At 42.1% G+C, this 17,916-nt stretch overlaps 1 protein-coding gene across 1 annotated transcript in view; it reads right to left on the reverse strand.

Moving 5' to 3' along the window:
• The window catches only part of msi1b (musashi RNA binding protein 1b), a 129,673-nt gene that overhangs the window by 110,746 nt on the left and 1,011 nt on the right, over nucleotides 1–17,916 (reverse strand). Inside the window, exons 3-5 of the mRNA XM_020515901.2 lie at nucleotides 17,811–17,892; nucleotides 17,489–17,573; nucleotides 4,752–4,793 (exon numbers count right to left, since the gene is read on the reverse strand). Coding sequence (XP_020371490.1) covers nucleotides 4,752–4,793; nucleotides 17,489–17,573; nucleotides 17,811–17,892 — 209 coding nt within the window. The remainder of the gene's footprint in view (nucleotides 1–4,751; nucleotides 4,794–17,488; nucleotides 17,574–17,810; nucleotides 17,893–17,916) is intronic.

A 17,916-nucleotide genomic window follows, 5' to 3' on the forward strand; every position in this document is an offset into this window, starting at 1 on the left:
TTGTCTCGGATTCTCCAGCATCTACAGTTCCTACTATCTCCCTCCACTACTACCCTGTTTCCTGCCTTCAAATCATTATGTATCCAATTGGGTAGTTCCCTTTGGATTTCATGTGATCTAACCTTGCTAACTAGTCTACAACACAGAACCTTATCGATCACCTTGAAGTTCATACAGACAAAGTCTACCACTCTGCCTTCAATCGTCTTTGTCACCTCCTCAAAAAAAAAATCAAGTTAAACATACACAATTTTTCACGGACAAAGCCATGCTGACTATCCCTAACCAGTCCTTCCTTTCCAATTGCATGTAAATCCTGTCCCTCAGAATCCCCCTCCAATAACTTACCCACCACTGACATCAGGCTCACCACTCTACAGCTCTCTGGCTTTTCCTTACCACCTTTCTTAAACAATGCCATCACATTATTCATGTTAGTGTCCAGTGTTGTATTTGCCACTGTGGGTGCATCTGAACTTGCAGGGTCAGCTGGTTCTCCCTTCTGTGCATTGTAAAGGAAAATGCACAAAATTGCTCTCAGTGGGAGTAATTAAAAAGGACCCTGTCAGCAATACCCTGAAAACAGACCCACATTTGGACAGTACAGACCCTGCCCTTTTCTCATTCAAACTCTTTTTTAAACTTTTACTGACCATTTCCATCACTGGTCCCAAGACACCAGGCACTCCCTTTTCATTCCATGCCTTTGACTCCAACCTTTGTCCTCCTTTGGATCTCTCTTCCACTCTGTGCTCTACAACTCCAAATTTCCAACCCCTTTCCCATCCTCGCACTTTCCACTCCAAAGCCTAAATGTCGTTGCCGTTCTTCGGTTGGAAATTTTACATCCTGTACTATTCAGCCATGTCACACACCATGTTTCCTGTTGTTGTCAGCTCCATGGAATTGCACCCCTCTGTTAATCTTCTGTTTCTTAGTAATAGGACAGTCACCTTACTCTACTCATGCTATACATGGTTAACCACAGGGGAATCACTCACCTTAAACCTAGCATTTGGCAACTACTAAACCATAGGTGGCATCAGGGTACAGCTCCATCTTGTCCTCAACCAATACAAATCAATATGTGCATTAACAGGAGTAAGCCATTTGGCTCTTCAATGCGATTATGGCTAATCTCATTATGGACTCATCCCCGATTTCCTGCCTATCTCAACATCCTTCAACTTCCCTGGTAGGCAAGAATTTCTCTCTTCCTTAAAAATATTCAATGACTCTGCCTCCACCACTCTCTGGGTAAGAAACACTCCATAAGATTCTCATCTCTGTCTTAAATGAGAGACCCTTTATTTTGAAACTGTATTGCCCAATTCCAATCTGCCCCATATGGGAAACATACCCTCAGCATCCAGCCTGTCAAGTCCCCTCAGGATCTTGCACATTTCGGAGGAAAATGAATCACCTTTCATTCTTTTAAACTCTAAAGACTATGTTCACTCACTGTCCAATCTTTCTTCATGAAATAAGCCCCCTCATCCCAGGATTCAGCTGAGTGAATGTTCTCTGAACTGCTTCTAATGCAGTTATACCCTTTCTTAAATAAGGAGACCAAAACTGTATGCAGCATTCTTGATGTGGTCTCAATGACCTGTACGACACAAACAAGGCGTGCCAAAATTTTATATTCCATTCATCTTGCAACAAACATTTTATTTGCTTTCCTAGTTACTTGCTGCACCTGTACACCAACCTTAAGACACTCATGTAGGGGACACCCAGATCCCTTTGTCTCTCAAAGTTCTGTAATCGCTCTCCTTTTAAAATAGCATCCTGCTTTTCTACTCTTCTTGGCAACGTGGACAAGTTCACAACTCTCCCTCAATATACTCCATCTGCCCACTCACTTAACCATTCTATATCCCATTGCAAAATTTAAATGTCCTCTTTCCAACATCCATGCATACCTACTTTCAGCAAGGCTTGCTGAGCTGCAATCTGCGGTGAATCTAAACTTATGCTCAACTCTCTAACCCAGGAGATGCATTGAGCAGCTGCACCACCAGGCCTAGCATTCCCCAAGTTGAAGCCAATGTTTCATATTTATATACTGTCTTCATTGTGGTAAAAAGTCCCAATGCACGTCACAATTAGCATGATCAAATAAAATTGGGCATTGTGGCACAAGTGGGTAAGATTTAGTCAAAGGTTTTATCCAGCATCTTAAAGGAGGAAAGAGGTAAAGAGGCTGAGATTTAAGGGGGCCAATTCTAGAGCTTTGAGCCTTTGCAGCTGAATCCACAGCCAGCAGATATGAAGCCAATGAAAATTGAGATAAATGGGAGGTCAGATTTGGACACAGGTTTTTTAATCTGGTATCGTATTTGTGTGGTATAGCATGGCTACTCAACCTACCTGCAGGTTGGGCTATCAGATGTCACCAAACAGGAACTTTTAACGACAAACTCCTCAGTAAACAGATACAGTAATTTATTTACCAACTACAGTAAGGAGAAAATAACTGTCCGGAGACAAAGTGTCAAGATCAGAGATGCTTCATTACCATTTGATACATTTGAACTATGTTCTGAAAAACACAGCCTGAAAAGCTAGTGGTAACGTCTTCAATAATTTCCAAAAAAGTGAATTGATTGAATACTTGAAAAGGAAACATTTGCACAGCCGAGAAGAAACAGCAGGGGAGAGGGACTGACTGAATAGCTCTTTTCAAGCAGCACACTGGCCAAGCCAGTTACCCTCTATCAGACTGTGCCAGGCAGTTACTGAAGTTCAGAAGTGGAATGTGAGGGTAGATATGGATCTTGGTACAAGGACATCCTATGCCACTGGACTTGCCTGTTGAGTTAATAAGCCTGATCCTACAGACTTCCTCTGGTGGTTAAACTGTGACAGGCTGAAAATGCCTCTTCATTAGAGTGTGCAGCATGAGAATCACAGCTCTTGGAATTCAGCAAGATGGTTGTGGCAGTTAAGCCACCACTTTAATATGGATGACATGTCACAAGGAACTTGTAAGCAGCTTCCTAAAACGCTTATCAGCAATTAACCAACAGCATATTAAGGCAGAGAGAGTCCCCACAGAGCGGCACAGCAAACAAACTCAAATGCAATTCGACAAGAAACAAAATGAGAAAATTTAATTAGGCAAGCCCCTCTCCAAATCATCCAGGTCTGAACGCAAGCAGTGGCAACCAGTCTTACAATGAAATACCACACAGTGCCAACCTATTCTGAAGATAATGCCAAGCGGCCTTTTAAAACCAACACCACATTTCCATAACTTCAGACATCTCGCAGGTCTCACAAATTAGAATTACAAAAAAAATATTAATGGTGAGAAAGAGCCCATTCATTCAATCGAAGCTCATTCCCCCACTCAATAACTTTTGCCATCCATCATCCAGCTACATTTTGGCTGGTCAACTGGAAAGCACAACCAGGAGCAATGTAGAACAAGCTGCCAGCTTGCTATTATTCCCCGAACACCATCAAGATATTTCTTCTGCTAACAGACCCAGCAGGTTATTTAAAATATTTATCATCTTTTGAAGTAACAAACTTTTTCCTCACAGTATTTTGGATCCAAAATACCTCCTTCCGCACTCCTACCACAGCTCCCTTGGGAAGAGACAGACCAACCGAAAACAGATATACAGTGACACCAGAGTTTCCTGGCCAGCCACACATTCTTTCACTATGTGGTCACACACAAATTTAATGAAGTTACCAAACTCAAGCCAGAGAGGAGAGAATATTTTCTCGAAATGGCAACAGGTCTTGGTATTTGACAGCCTAATCGAAGTACAACACTGAGTTGGGCATGAAGTGGGGCAACGGGTCAAAAACACACATTTCACCATATAGTACACTTAGCAACTTGAACAAGTCAAAGAATAATTTTCAAACCAAGCAGCCATCAATAAAGCCAGGAATAGAAACGTCACCTGGGCTTACAGACATCACTGACTCAATTTTCATGTTACTGACTTGCTAATCTAATCAATTCTTTCCCTTTGGCATGGAGTCCTTTCCTAGTGACCCCACCTCTGTTATCTTATTACAAGATATATGGAGAAGTTTATTAACCGATTTCTTCTCTGGGGAAAGCATTTAGCAACCGTGTGCCAAATCAACCCAGGCTTGGTTCAACACCTAACCAGACACTCTTCTCATCAGCAGGATACAGTACAACCTGGATGAAGTGCCTCTTACCTGGAACGTTAACTTTCTGTCTCCGCATACGCTGAATATTTCCAGCACTTCCGGATTTTGATCACAGCTCACCTTGGATCACTGCTACTTCAGAGGTTCCCCTTGATGAAAGTAGTAAGCTGTTTTGGAAAATGAGGATTGTGGGCTCCAACTTGGTGATTGAGGCTAGTAGCCCTAGGGGACTGGAACTTTGTGGTGGGGCAAGCCCCACAGACATCACATGCCTCCCATGGTGACAATAGCCTGTTGCACTCAGGCCTTCAGTGTGTGCAGCAGGAGGGCGTCAGTGGGATTATATCCCAGAACAGTCAGCACCTTTGAGAAGAAGGGTAAAATGGGGGAAAGGGGATTGGAATTAGAACACCAGCAACCATGTTGCTTCATGCTTTGCAGCTGTCAGGCCAATGCAACCCGTTGGGAGTTTGGGAAAATCTGGGACATGTGGAAACTTGATCATTACTCTCAGACAATTACTCTGTTATAGTCACTAAACAAGGTCAGAACAAGAAAAAAAAAATGATGTACAAGAGAAATCAAGCCACTACTGACAAGGCTCTTACCTTTGGCTGTGCTCTACGTGGAAAAGCCACTTTAGGATCAATCTGCATAGGAGGAAGAAAACACAACAGAAAATTAAATTTTCAACTGCGAGATTAAAGTTGCTATAAGAACTGTTTTGCAAAACCAGGGAACACCCAGAGAAACAGTTCTTTACTGTAAAGAAAATAGATGGAACCATAACTCCATTTAAAAGCCATTTCTAACAAATTCCAGGCTGACCTGCTGTCAGGTTAACAAAGCACACTGAACTGTAAAATACAGACAAACAGATTGCCTTTAGGGGCTGGGGTGGAGGAACAAAATTTCACGAATGCTGGGGGCGGGGAATATTGAGTTCTTCACATGTAAGGGTCAGCAACAGGAATAAAGGGGTGGTTATTGGATCAGGCTAGCTGGACATGGGCAAAATCACTGTCCTCACCCAACACCCACTTTCCAACACAAATCCTTAGAGTGCAAAAAATTCACTATGGGGACCTTGGTTGATTTTGTCTCCAAACCGGAGACCAAAGTTAATTGTATCCCAGTTCCATCTATATCCCAACTTCTGCATAATATCTGGTCTCCCCCGCTGTGGTCTACACACTCAGGAGTGGGGTTTGAGCCCAAGAACCTCTTGAGCCATGAAGAGCAGATACTCAATGATACATGGGGTGGAGTCGATGTGAAGGGACGCTGGGAGAATTTTAAAACAAGCCCAAAACCTTGGCTTCAGTTTCTGGAATTTTGAATGGAGAGACCACAGTGCTTCACAAAACCCAGGTCTTTTGGCCCTTCATGTCTGCAGCAGTTCCTTACCAGAATAATCCAGAACTAATTCCACAGACCCATAGGGACCCCACAACATTGCATCTTTCTCCATTTCTAATACGTCACCCTATTCCCTCAAAAATAAAATGGTCTCTCGCTCAACTAATCCCTGTGCCAAAAACATTCAATGTTTTGTAGACTTCCACTTTTTACTCTCAATCCCCTTACATACACTACATTCCCTAGATGAAGATGTGTGTGGGCTTGCACTACTACAGCAAGGGAATGTATGCGCCCAGCTGGGACTGAATGTACAAGTCAAAGAAAGAAACACGAGAGTAATGACCAAGCTGCTATCCATCCGGTTTCATCCTCAATCCATGCAGAATCCCAGAACTACATCAGCCAGCAAACTGAACGAAGCCAAATCAGCCTTCACAGAAATGGTGCACTGATCCACCTCAGAAGTGAGTTCTTCAAGCTGGGTATCTGCCAAATGATCTCCATTCCTCAGTTTGCAGAACTATCACATATTTCACATGTGGGAGCTCTGCATTCTTTTTTACACCCAGGCAAACACTGCACTTGTAACTATCACTGCACGTTGGAAAGGAGCTCTCCAATCCACTTACACATGGTAGAGGTCCCATGATCCTGCTAAGGTAGGCCACTTATTCATCATCCTTCCACCAACACACTGTCCTCCCTTCAGCGGTCAAGCATTCAGTTGTCTTCACCAAGTTTCGGAATTCCCTTTCAAATCTTTCCCCTTCTCCTTCATAAAACCTTTCTCTTTGACTAAGAGTTTAGTCACCTGCCCTAATTTTCTTTGACTCTTTTTTTTTGTCTGAATGTGTGCCTATGAAGCAACCTGGGACATTTCACTACATTAAAGTAAGGCACTATACAAATGAAAGCTACAGTGTACTTTGCCAGCCTTGCTTATTGATTGTAATCAGGGAGCACTATAGTAGATAAATACAGCTTCAATGCTAAGCAGTTGGCATAGGATCAGCCCAAGAAGGCCCTTTTAGCACCAAGTGACTACTCAATCACAAACATTGCTGTGGTGAGTAGGGAAGGCTGGAAAACAGCTGTCAATTGGACATCACTTTAATTGCAAGAGTAGCCAAATCAAACTAATCAGAGGCCACAATCAGAGGAAACTGATCCTGGGACAATCAGGCAATTAGAAAGGGATTGGAGAAGGGAAATAAATGAAATCAAGGATTCTGAATGAGGCAAAGAAAATTTACAGTTGGATCTATTCAGTAAACATAAACAAGGGGAGATGGTGGTGGTGACTCTAGACTAGCCCCCCAAAGGCCCAGGCTACAGCTCCAGGACATGGGTTCAAAGCCCACCATAGCAGCTGGTGGAATTTAAAAATTTACAATAGAAAGTAACAATGACCATAACACCAGCATCAACTATCATCAAAACCCACCTGGTCCCCTAACAGCCCTCGGGGAAAGAACTCTGCTATCTTTACCTAGAGTGGCCTATATGTGACTCTCAAACTACAGCCACGCGACTGATTGTTAACTGCCCTCTGAAACAGCCTAGCAAGCACCCAGTCCAAGCAGTTAGGGATGGACAACAAATGCTGGCCCTGTTATTGACTCCTGCAGTCCATGAACAAATATATTTTAAAAGAATTCACTGTGCTGTATGGCAAAACTAGGGAAACTGCACTGTGACACAATACCAGACACTGTACTGGAACTCAACCCGAGCAACAACACAGGAAAGCCACTAGTGTTTTGAAAACACTGTGGGCAAGGGGCCTGCCTGATGTAATCCTGACCTTTATCAGTCACAATTCAATCCTTGAATTCTGTTGAGGAGCATCATAGAAATCACAGAATCCTTACAGAGTGGAAACAGGCCCTTCAGCCCAACAAGTCCACACCGACCCACAGAGCATCCCACCCAGACCCATCCCCCTATAACCCAACTAATCTACACATCCCTGAACACTACAGGCAATTTAGCATGGCCAATCCACCTAACCTGCACATCTTTGGACTGTGGGAGGAAACCAGAGCACCCAGAGGAAACCCACGCAGACACGGGGAGAATATGCAAACTCCACATAGACAGTCGCCCAAGGGTGGAATCAAACCTGGGTCCCTGGCGCTGTGAGGCAGCAGTGCTAACCACTGCACCACCGTGCTGCCATTTCTTTAATATTTTACCTTTTCTCAACCATCTACTTCAAGAGGAAGAGAAAGTGTTTCACACAATGGATTCTCAATTTTCTTTACTATAAAATAACTTTCCCATTCAAAAAAAAAAATTATATTCACAATCATCCTACTCTCAGTAGGAGTTATTCGAACAACCTATTTATTCAACTTCCTCTGGTACCAGACAGAGTGACTCAATGAACATACTTAATATAGAAATACCCTGCCAATTTTTGATACGTGCCCACTCATAGAAATCAGAGTCTTGTGATGTTCCTGTATGTCAAGCCACCTCACCAGGATATTCAGTAGGCACTGGGACTAACACTTTCTCTCTGTCAAAAATCACAGACACACCTCCACATACAGCATGATTCTTGCATTCCTCGAGTCTCCAGTCAGGAATTTCTTACTTAGAAGACAGAAATTCCTGACAAGACTTGCTTTTAAAAAGGTCAGTATTGATGGTGATGTGAGGAACATCAACTTTCAATGTCGTCTACAGCAAATGGGAACTGAACCAATCTGACTTAATTTTCCATAGCAGGTCCAAGCAGGCCAAAAAAAGATCTGATTTCAACCTCCACACTGTTGAGTTAGCTGATTTTAGTTAGGTCCAAGAATAGGGCACTGCAGCTGGCCTCTTGTAAATAAGAGTCGGCCATTCAGCCCCTTGAATCTATTCCACTATTTAATTAATTCAAGGGTCCTCAAACAACAGTCCACAGTTCAGGGAAAGGGTACGCCAAGAATAACTAGTAGAAACTGGAGTTTCATTTATCGAATTAATTGCACTCCTAACCAATACTCTGCCTCATTTTGAAGTTGGGTGAGGGCAGTCTGGCTATTTGGTTCAGTTGGCTCCCTATAAAGTGTTAATCAGTGCAGTGGTTACAAGGGGGTAAGATCAGATCAGGGGATATTATTGTACTTCAGACATAAGGTAGAGTGATCCAGACTAACAAGAGAAAGCAATGGACCAAAGGTAAAATACTATAATGAGGTTATCAGCTGCAACATCAAGATTTCCTCAATTGATTCAGTGAGGGACTGAATAATGACTAACCAGTGGTAACAATGGAGTCACCAAACCTTCCCCTTCTCCCACCCACACATTCTGGTGTTTACCAATAATTCTGGGCTTTAAAGTCTGGGTTCAGGTCACATCCTGTTAGTTTGACCGTTGACTGATGGTTGGAAAAATAAATATTACATCAAACGTTATAGTTATTAGTTTAAGGGCTATGGAATTAATATATAATTGAGTTTTAAATCATGCATTTAATAAACAGACTTAACAACTGTGCAAATGAGAAGTAGATTTCCTCTTTCAAAAATATATTGAGATATCACAAGCAGAGATGCTTTCACACACAACAAAAGAATGTGAGGAATGTCCAATAATTATGCATTCTCTCAAATCTGTTTTCTGAATTGGCTGTTGCCTTATGTTAATTAGGCACTAAACAGAGGTGCATTGAAACTATCTGTAAAGAAGACCATTTCTTAATTCTATTACCATGCACCATTGGGTGCACTTGATGCAAGGAAGATCTTTTTTGTTTTTAAAAACAATCCCTCACTTTGTCGACAGGATACAAAAGCTTTTCATTCATTAATTACCCTAGTTCCCAAACCTTCTCAATTTAGGACTGTCGAAATACCGCACTGGAGATTGCGCAATCAATTGTCGAATCACATTTGGGAAACAAAATAAAAATAAGGATCCACGTTTAATTGTCAAGCTAATTTTCAGACTTTCAGGAACATCAGTAGGATCTTTATAACACAGGAGGTGTGCCTCAGAAGCAAAGTAAAAAATTGCCCAAATTAAATCATGGCTGATCTGTACTTCAACTGCATTTACCAAGTTTTGCATCATATCCGTTGACACCTTTATATAACACCCCTCTGCCAATTACAGCCTCAATAGCTCAGTTGATGGACAGCCTTTTTTGTGGCGCATCGGCAGGGGAGACGAAGAGGAGATCAGGAATTGCATTACCCTGCGTGCTAAGCAGGGCTTTCTCATTTCACTCCTGAATGGCTTCTCTACTGTCCATAATTTTTAAGATAATACACCCAACTTGGTAGGTCAAAGAAAAAAAATCAACTGCATTCTGCCACTGTTCATTATCTGGTGACCAATGCACAAGTGTAGACATTAAGTATAACAGGGTTAAGAGTCAGCTAACACTTAGTGCCTGGGCTTATGCATGAAGTGAAGTCATTTGGGACAAGTCAGCCCCTGTGCAAGGCAAGGCAAGAGAATATTGGAGGCAGAATGAATGCAGGAAATATTCAAAAAACTTTGATTTTTTGATGGCCCGCAACACCACAGTAATTATTCCAAGATTCACTATGTATGGCCAAATGTCACAGGGGCAACAGTAAAATGTCTGCTTTCTGAAAGTCCTGAAGTTAAACCAGTTTGTATCACATTCAGTAAGATATTTTTAAATAAAAAGGCCTTTATGCTCTCATAATGCTCCATCAGAAGAACAATGCACTACCTCAAACTTAGGTGGTGGTCTAGCTGATTACTGTTAAGCTGAGCTTGTTAAAATAAACAGATTTTGGATTCGCAGCATTTAAAAAGGGATTGCCCTTTTTTTTGGATGAAGAAACTGTTGATCCGCTTTCATTGTGTTGCCATAGGCACAAGGAATTAAAACAAAACACCCTGAAGAGCCGTGGACCCTGGGACTTTAAGAAGGCATTTCACCTTAAAAAAATACTAAGTCCCAAATGCCAGGACTGGTCCCATCCAAGTAGAGTGCTGGTGCCATGCCTGGTAGCTTGTGGACCGATAAAAGTCTGACACTTAGGTTTACAAATTCTCAAAGAGTCAATTGTTGAATAACCAGATAGATTTCTCCTGGAATCCTGAACTGTGCTGGGGGAAAACAACAAGCTTACAATTGTCTTTAAACACAATTGTATGAAACAAAAATCTGGGTGTGTTTAAAAGAACTGTTCAACAGACTGGTTTTAATGTAAAAATAGCTTTTGTAGGTCAAACAGAAAAGTGATTAGAACCTATTAAATGAGCAAACTCTGAATCAAAACAGAATTTAGCAATTTTTAAAATCAATATTGCACATGGCAAGCCATAGCCACCTACGTTTCTTCAACAAACATTAAAAAATCGTTTTAAAAATACGTTTGAAGGCATCCCCAATTTCCCGCCCTCACTTTCCAAAAGCTTTGAATCTTTTACTGAAGAATGACTTTATGGACAGTACTTCACCCAAGTGGCTACTATCAATATGCAAGCTCAGGAATCTGAAGGATGTTCCAAGTAATCCCACTCTCAACCAGGGTCCAGTAGGGGACACTGTGGAGCAATCAGAAGACAACAGTTCCCACTCCCCACTCACCTCCCCCCCACCCCCACAAACCCAGGAATGATGTGGGCCATTGTAGCAGCCACATGGCTCCCCACCAAAACTGACATCTATGCATTCAGCATGGACCTTCGACTGAACCATGAGCCTTAAGCAGCTGCAAGACTCAAGAGCAGAAACTTGAATCTGTCTCTAACATCTTAAATTCACAGACTAGATTGCCATGCACAGGGAACTGCAAACAGGTCTCTCTGAAGGTTCAAACTGCTGAGTAATGAGACAGTAAGCAGAGGAAAAAGGTGTGCCTTGCAGCCTCTATTTCAAACTTAGTCCAGTCAAGGTTGGGAGGACTGCAAGTGCAAAGTATCCAAAGGCTCAATCTGTAAACTCTCTCCTCACCCAGTCCCAACCAGTTCATGCAATTAGCCCTGGTTCCACAATTAACATTTAATATGTCATTTGTTTTCAAATGCTAAAGTCTCTAGATACCCAAACAAAATACAAACACAAATACATACTTTATATTAATTGTGCAGAGATTTTCAAGAACAATTCTGCAGATCAATCCAGGCCACTTCATTATCAAGCAAGCAAAGGCATATGCATCAATACAGTTTCATTTTTGCAGCCTCAGATTTGGGCCAGTTACACAACAATGTATTGATCTTCTAATTCACATCAAAACGCATTCAGATGAGTTACGGATGATTCAGTCACAGTGAGGTACAACTCACACTTAAAACAATGCCTTATTTTTCCCTTGGATAGTTTAATTGCCCCACTCATCAGGTGGTTTTGGAGGGGAGTCCTTTGCCAAGTTTCAGGTGGTCTTACAAACAATAGGGAGTGGGAAAATCAATCAGGCTCCCATGTTGGAACAGAATGGCAGGAAGAGTTAGTGAAGTGGCTTTGCGAGTTTTCAGCCATAACTCCAGACATGAGAGATTTCATGGGCATGGAAACCTCCTGCTGAATCATAGCTCACTAATACATCATTTAACCCCCCACACTCTTCCATCAAAAACTACAGAATTTACTCTGAGTGAGGGACTTCAACTCCCATCACAGTTCGATAATACCATCACCGAACATGCAGGCTGATCCCTGAAGGGCAGAGGGCACAGCTGACGACAGTGGGAATCAACACAAGGTGAAAAATAGCTTGACTTTATCCTCACTAATCTATCTGTCCCAGATCCATCTGTCAATGACTGCACTGGAAAATGTGACCACCACTTAGAACTTATGCAGACCAAGCATGCCTGGACTCTAAAGACACATTTTATTGAGCTTTGTGGCAGTAACATTGGTTATAGAGATGGGTAATAAATGGTGATGCCCAAATCCCTTGAATGAATAAAAACAACTTGCTTAATGTAATAAATTTACTGATCTTTTAATTCTATACTGAATTTTTTATAAATTCCTTCTTGAAATGTCAACATTGCTAGCAAGGCCAACATTTATTGTCCATCCCTAATTGTCCTTAGCTTACTAAGCCATTTCAGAAGGCAGTTTGGAGTCAAATTGCTGTGGATCTGAAGTTGCATCTAAGCCAGGTCAGGTAAGGTAAGGTAATGTAAGAATTTTCTCCAAAACAGATGAGTCTTTACAACAACTGACTAGCTTTGTTGATTATTAAAAAAGACCAGCATTGCATCCCAGATTTATCAATCAAATTAAATTTAAATTTCCTCATGTCATGGTGGGACTTAAAACCATGTCTGAGAACCATTCATCCAGATGTCTAGATAACCCAAATACTAATCATTATGGTACCATACCTCACTCCTCCATCAAATTAGATTTCCAAGGACCTGTCTGCCTGACAATAAGGTGCTAAACTAATAATGCAATAGTGCAAGACAAATGCATGCTAAACCTGGGGAGGCAATGGCTTAGTGGTATTATGACTGGACAGTTAATCCAGAGACCCAGATAGTGTTCTGGCGACCCAGGTGTGAATCCCACCACAGTAAATGGTAGGATTTGAATTCAATAAATATTTGGAATTGAGGGTCTAATGATGACCATGAATCTATTGTTGTTTTTTGGAAAGACCCACCTGTTTCACTAATGCCCTCAGTTTAGGGAAGGAAACTGCCATCCTTACCTGATCTAGCCCACAAGTGACTCCAGACCGACAGCAAAATGGTTAACTATTAACTACTCTCTGGGATGGGCAACAAATGCTGGCCTGGCCAGCGATGCCCTCATCCCGTGAATGAATAAAAAAAAAAAACAAACCTGAAGCAACAGAGGCATCATAGTAAGGAAAAGATCCCACAACCAACAGATGAGGTCAAAACTCCACAACTCGACTCCAATCATCACAAACGATCATATTCAAATCAACTAACTGCAGCTCCTCGTCCCCATCCTCAATGATGGCAAAGCCCAGCATGACTAGAAATACATGGAGTATTTGCAACTATCTTCATTTGTAGCTACCAAGTGAGAATCTGTCTTGGCCTCTTCCCCTGGTCTCCACCACTAAAAGGTACCATTCATTTAGTCAAAAATGGCTGAACATAGTTCCCAATTGTAGTCACAGCTCTAACCAAGTTGTTCTTGCACAACAGTGGCATCTAACCAACAATGTGGAAAATCGTCAATGTATTTCCTGTCCATTATTACGGAACAAATCCAACGCGGCCAGCTATCACCCCATCAGCCAATATTCTAAACAAAGACATCAAGTACTATTAAGCGATATTTACTCACAAATAACATTCCCAATAATGGTCAGCTCGGGTCCATCAGGACACTCAGCTCCAGACCTCATTAAAGCCTTGGTCCTAATATGAAGAACAAAGCTGAATTCAAGAGGTGAAGAGAGCGCAACTGGCCTTAACATCAAGTCAAGGTTTGACAAGTTGTTGCACTTAGGAATCCCAGGAAAACCGATTAACGGGAACTATGGCTGGAGTCTACCCGGCACAAAAAGATAATGGGGTGGTTGCTAGAGCCAAATGACTCAGGGTTAGGATTTATTGGAAGAGTTTATCAGGAAAAATATTTTAATTCCAATATCTTCACACAATTGTAATGAAGCAGAAGGAGGTCATTCAGCCCACTGTGTCTGAATCAGCTCTGATTATTTCAACATAGTGCCAATCCCTCCCTGTAACATTACACACTGGATGATTCATTAAATAAAAACAAAGTACTCCTGAATACAAATGAACTTTCCTCCACTCTATGTCCAGGCAGGACATTCCAGACCATAATTCCTCTCTGTATGTAAAAGGTTATTCTCATTTGCATTTGCTTCTTTTGCAAAAAGGTTTTGAACCTTGTCTCTCTGGTTCTTGATTCTTCTACAATCCTGAACAGTTTCTCCCTCTCTTCCCAATCCAGATCTACAATTTTGAAAACTTCAATCAAATCTCTTTACCTTCTCTCCAGCAGCAACTCACCACACAAAGCTTCTTTGATAGCACCTCACACACCTACAACCGCTACCAACTATAACAACAGTTCTATGGGACCATCATCCCCAAATGTTCCTCCATGTCACACACAATTCAAGCTTGGAAGTGAATCAATGTTTTCATCTTGAACTCTCTTCTGTTAGGAAGAAAGTGAGGCTCTTCACCAATAATTGCGATGTTCAATGCCACATGTAAGTCTGCAGATCTCAAAGCAACCCGTGCACCTTGATCCTCCAGGATTAGGCTACACAGATGACAAGTGACATTCACATTGCAAAAAAGGTGCCAGGCAGACAGCCGAACCACCATCCCACTGACATTCAATTGCATTATCAAAACCTTCCCCCATTTAAATAGCCAGGGGTCAGCACAAACCAGAATCTCAACAGTACCAGCCCTCTAAATACTACAGCTCTCAGCATGCGTGACGCTGAGGGTCTAGTTTGTGATGCACTACATCACTCCATCTCTTTACTATCTGGGTGTAAGTCACATGCCAGAATGCATGCAGCTCCAACACCACTATACAGGACAAATCAGCCCCTTTCATTGGGAACCCCTAATCAGCTTAAACGTCTATTCCCTCAACCACCAGCAAATCACATCTGCGGACTGCATCACAGGTGCACAGCAGCAATCCACCACAGCCTTTTCAATAGCACCTCTCATACCTAGGAGCATCTACAACAACATCCGCCACAGCTGTGTAGGACCACCACCATCTTAGTCACACCCCAGTCTGACTCAGAAGTATAACCCCATTCCTTCATCATTGGTGGGTCAAAGTCCTACACTTTCCCACCTGACAGCACTGCAACAGTACAACAGCTCACCATGACCTACCCTAGGGCAATACATGCTTACCTTCACAATAACACTCTCAAGAACAAAACTTAAAAATTTCGCCATAGCCCCACTTGCTTGCGTCTACAGAACATACAGATAAATATTACCCATTTGAATAAAGTAGAAGAATACAGTAGATACTGGCCTAGCCAACAACACCCACACCCCAGTGAATAAAATTAGAACTCTAATGTTGAAGCAGCCAAAGTCTAGTTAGTAGTATTAGATGGAGAAAACCCAAAACATTGTAAACCTTCAACAGAGTCTACAGATTTCTTTCGTTTCTTTACTCTCCAGGTTCTCTCAAGCTTCAGAATCAAGGCTGGGTCCAGGACCTTGTCACAGATCTCTTCCCAATACGACCGTTGTTCACCAATTACTCGTGGAATAACTCAAACTCACCACAAGCCTAAATGAGTTAACTTTCCCTGACTAGATACAAGCTTCCTTCTTCTGGAAACTTTATGACTATCATTTGCAAGTTGATTTTCTAACATCAGTGCAAAACCTGGTTTATGAACAGATCCAGGAAAAGAAATTTAGTGCTGCATTAAACTGATCTCAGTTCATACTGATACTCAGTACAGAAAGTCATTGGTAAACTATTCAAATCAAACGTCCGGGCCACAAAGACAGATGTCCAAAAGTCTCGAGCTGCTAATGATTATCCAGGACACCCAGCTGGAACGTGCACATGAATGAGGACAGCCATCTAAAGTCCTAGGATGTTTCAGCTGCCAATACAGCACATCATCTGTCAGCAATCCAGTTCACATACGGCATGAACTATGTCTACCTGGGCAAAGAACTGAACGATGGATGGCAACTGCCTTGGCAAGGCAGATGAGAACAAGTGATCAGATGCCCTCAAATTGTGAGGGTCTAAAATCCACTGTCTAACAGTGTGCTGGAAGCAGAGTCAATAGCAAAGGTCAAAAGGACAAGTGGATCTATGCTTGGCAATGGAAACACAAGGGAAAAGGACGAGAGTAGGCAATGAGATTAATGAGATTTTAAAAAAAAGAGTGGTATGAGCTCAATGGGTTGAATGGTCTCCTTCTGCACTGTATGCTCCTGTGATTTATATACCATACATGCTAATTTAACATGCTATCTGATAGCATAGTGATACACAGTTCTACACAGTCCACACTGGAAGTCCAATTAATTTTTCTAATCTTTATTAACACAGAATAATCAGGGGTACAATGCTTGCTAATTATAACACTCAAAAAATCATGATAAAGGCATAAAATTTTCAATATTCTCTCACTCCCCAACCCCTCCCAATCACCTCTGCTGGTCATCTTCAATAAGCTGAAAAAGCAGCAAACTGCTGACCTGATGTTCGAGCCGATTTAGAAGCAAGACCGTCACTAAGTAGATTAGTGAATAAGAATGTAAAACACAGTGTGAAAGAGAGGGAGTGGGGGATGTGACCGAGGGACGAGAAAGACAAGAAACTAAACCATCAGTACACTCCAAATCCACTCTCTTGGGCATTCTGCACTGATCTGCTGCCAGGAGACAATCTCCAGTCCCAGTTTAATCAATCCTGTTACACACAGACCTTGCCCCGCATTCTGATAAAACTGTACAACACAATAAAAATGAAATAAATCCCTGCACTGAAGTATGATAGCACTTCAAAGATCCTCAGTAAACAGATCTTTTGAAAAAGGAAACAGGTTTTCATTCGCCTCTCAGTCCAAGAAAGTCGGTCATCTTGTTAATGTCACTAAGTACTGGCCTGATGAATGAATGCTGACCTATTTAAGATCTCTCCCCCACAAGCAGCCCCTGTTGCCATGGCAATGATCGCCGTGGGAACGCTCAGGCACTCTCTTTCTTTCTCTCTAATACCACCCCCCATCTCCCCCCAACCCCATTCCTCCCAATCCCAAGTTTTTTTCTCTCTCTCTACACACTCTGGGCTCTTGCACTGTACTATTTAACCAGCTGGACTTTTCAGTGTGGGAAACTTGGGGGAAACATGTGTGGATTGTAAAAGCAAACACATGACGTGAGGCTCGGTGTCTATGTCTTTGTAAAGCCAAAAATTAGGGTGAGGGGGGAGAAGTGAATCTCAAACCTGCCTGTCTATAACCACCTCTGCCACCACAGCTATTAAATTTCTTCCACTTAATTTGTTTAAAAAAAAATCACCTACCGTTTTAGAATCTAGTTCATGCCTCGGTTGCGCTAGAACTTTATCTACGCCCGTTTGGTCAACAAAAGTGACAAATCCGAATCCTCTGAAAAAGCAGACAGAGAGAGAAAAAAATAAAAGAAAGGGAACATTCACAATTTAATTCGCTGTAACACGCGTCTGCCAGGAAGAGAAATACCGTGTCACAGTCAGGATGGGAATGGAATTCAGGTTTTACACGGAAAAAAAATCAAACATCCCTTTCCCTCCAAAGCGAAGTTTGCGAACAGTGTAACCAAGTAGCAAGCAAGGAACAGAGAAAGAGAGAAAGACGCTCACTTACCTTGACCGCTTTGTAACAGGATCCCGCATCACCATGCACTCCTTCACGTCTCCGAATTTACAGAAATATTCCTTGAGACCTTCTGTTAAGGCGGGGGGGGGGGGGG

This window comes from Rhincodon typus, chromosome 24, assembly GCF_021869965.1.
Source record: "Rhincodon typus isolate 14 chromosome 24, sRhiTyp1.1, whole genome shotgun sequence".
NCBI lineage: Eukaryota > Metazoa > Chordata > Chondrichthyes > Orectolobiformes > Rhincodontidae > Rhincodon > Rhincodon typus.